Source organism: Penaeus monodon, chromosome 14 (genome assembly GCF_015228065.2).
Source record: "Penaeus monodon isolate SGIC_2016 chromosome 14, NSTDA_Pmon_1, whole genome shotgun sequence".
Lineage (NCBI taxonomy): Eukaryota > Metazoa > Arthropoda > Malacostraca > Decapoda > Penaeidae > Penaeus > Penaeus monodon.
The window spans coordinates 22,971,761-22,974,558 of record NC_051399.1 but is presented as its reverse complement, the minus strand read 5'-3'; the positions used below and the strand labels follow the sequence as shown (position 1 = coordinate 22,974,558).

The 2,798-nt window shown below is 29.3% G+C and overlaps 1 protein-coding gene across 1 annotated transcript in view; it reads left to right on the top strand.

Annotated features, from left to right (window-relative positions):
* Window positions 1-2,335, top strand: part of LOC119580988 (thioredoxin domain-containing protein 9-like) — a 5,204-nt gene extending 2,869 nt beyond the window's left edge. Inside the window, exons 2-4 of the mRNA XM_037929245.1 lie at window positions 856-1,045; window positions 1,425-1,626; window positions 1,770-2,335. Of these exons, the coding sequence (XP_037785173.1) occupies window positions 860-1,045; window positions 1,425-1,626; window positions 1,770-2,047 (666 nt within the window). The 5' untranslated portion in view covers window positions 856-859 and the 3' untranslated portion in view covers window positions 2,048-2,335. The remainder of the gene's footprint in view (window positions 1-855; window positions 1,046-1,424; window positions 1,627-1,769) is intronic.
* The last annotated feature ends 463 nt before the right edge of the window (window positions 2,336-2,798 follow it).

Genomic DNA, 2,798 nt, shown 5'->3' with positions numbered 1-2,798 from the left:
TAGCATTAATGACATAATCATAATTATAGTGTCTATGGTGATGATAACAGCAGATTTGATATTAAAACATTTTTCCAGAAAACTAGGGAGGGTGAAATCAGGAGGTTACAAGGTCTACTAATTGTCTCCTTGGTAGCTAAGCATTTTTGGAGTCATCTATATGTAGAGATATTTTACAGAACAAAACTTCAGTGAACACACAATTTTTTGGCATTATTAGGTCAACAGTTTAAGGTTTTCTTATTTAATTATTTGCTATTGTGTATTAATGTCATACTTTCTGGTAGAGCATGAGAGGAGGTGGGTCCACAATGTGGGCTGCATTTGACAGCTACCCAATTTGCTTCCTTGGCCAAAGATTTTGATCCTGAAGATGGAGAACATGTATAGATTGGGATTTTAAGAGTTATAACATTTACAAATGAGCAGCAAAAAGATCCTAAACTCTGCTTCAGATATTTAATTAGCCACAGTGGTTTTTGTGACAAATGTGTAAAATATATGTATACCTGGACACTATATAGAGGCCAACAGACACATTAACCTTCTCCTGGCTGGCTTCAATACTATCCTCTGTACTGTTAAAGATAAAGTTGTAGGAGCCTAGTGGATTAGGTAAGTATAAAAAGCACAGATTCATGAGCAGTGCCCCTGATAGGCAAATAACCCAGGGTGGAGATCAAGAATTGGACCCCTTAATGGGTAACAGGTAGCTAAAGACTTTGACTTTGAGATTTGGTTATTTTGCTTAAAAAGATCATGTTTACTTGGAAGATACTTTTTATAACATTGTGCTGTTTAACTTGTATAGTTAAGTGTTTATGGTAGATCTGAGATTAAACTTTTTTTCCCCAGAATCATGGCAAATCCAAATGCAGTTGTGGAGCAGCAGTTGGTTGCTGCCACACAGATCATAGAAAGACAGTTGGATGCTGAGATTGAAAGATTAGACAATCTTGATGCTGAAGATTTGGATGCTATCAGAAGAGACAGGCTAGCTGCCATGAAAAAGAGACAACAGAAGAAACAAGACTGGATAGCAAATGTAAGATGTATAGTTGTTTTATTTATTTCAGATATTTATAATTCTTTCTGATGAATGGTTAGTGGATTCTCATAGCTTTAGTACAGAAATTAGGAATAAGCAGGATGCTTATTACTGTTTAGCTGAATAAATAATTGGTAATATTTGCTTACGTTAGTAACATTGTATACCAAAGTCACATGCACTTTTGAACAGAATTCATTATTGCAAATGTAGAAAAATATTTGTTTGAGTATGAATGTCTTGTAATATTGCTTATATATGTAATGCTGATAAAGTAGCAAATTGCAATTTCATTGTACTTTATAAAGTTACTCATCTTGTAAACTATTTTTTCAATGCTCATCAGTTGCATATAAGGATTTTCATTGTTTCTCAGGGTCATGGAGAATATACTGAACTAACAGAAGAAAAAGAATTCTTTGAAACCACCAAGAAATCAGAAAACGTTGTTTGTCATTTCTACCGGGACCAGTTTATGCGATGCAAAATTGTTGACAAACATTTGAATATCCTTGCAAAAAAACATATAGAAACCAAGTTCTGCAAGATAAATGTTGAAAAAGCTCCATTCCTGACTGGTAATTATGACTTTGTTTTTGTAAATATCAATTATTAGCTTTTGTTTTCCTCATTTGTTTTTGCAGAGTGTAATATATTCATAGCAAAATCATTGCATAAAAGAGTAAAAAAATAAAAAATAAAAATTATTAATCATTTACAGAGAGACTTAAGATTCGTGTCCTGCCCACCTTATGCTTGGTGAAGGATGGCAAGACAAAAGACTATGTTGTGGGATTCACCGACTTAGGCAACAAAGATGAATTCACGACTGAGGTGCTGGAGTGGAGGATTGCACGCGCTGACGTCATAGAATACAGCGGTGACCTTATGACCTTCCCAGGTACTGGACCCAGTGGCGGCCAGCGTATGAATGTCCAGAAGAAGACCATCCGAGGAGGCAGAAGAGGAGACAGTGATGACAGTGATGATTCAGATTGATGAAATAGAATAAGAGATGCAATTAGAATAAATGTGACTTTAGCAAACTTCACAGAAATTAAAAGTGCATGGTGTAATACAGGTTATTAATTTTAATAATAATTTAAACATATTTTTGAGCTTCAGCTTCTCATATAACTCATAAGGTTTCAGAAAGACTGGATATTCTGTATTCCACACAGATAATGCAAGAAAGTGCAATGTCTGTATTGTCTTGCTAACATTCCTTTTCTCTGAGGAAGTGAGAACATTTAATTAAGAGGACGTGTGTGTGTGTGTGTGTGTGTGTTAAATTATATATATATATTAATATAATATAATATATATATAATTATATATATTATAAATAGTAATAATAATTATAAATAATATAATTAAATAAATTAATTAATATATAATAATATAGATATATATATATATATATATATATATATATATATAATAATATATATATATATATAATATATATATATTATATATATATATTATATATATATATATATTTATAACATATATATATATATATATATTTTAATAATATATATATATATATAATATATATATATATATATATAATAATATTACTAATATATATATAATATTATATATTATATATATTTATATATATATATATATATTAAATATATTAATAATATATATATATAATATACTAATATTATAATATTATATATAATATATATATATATATATAATAATTATATTATATTATATATTTATAATATATATATAT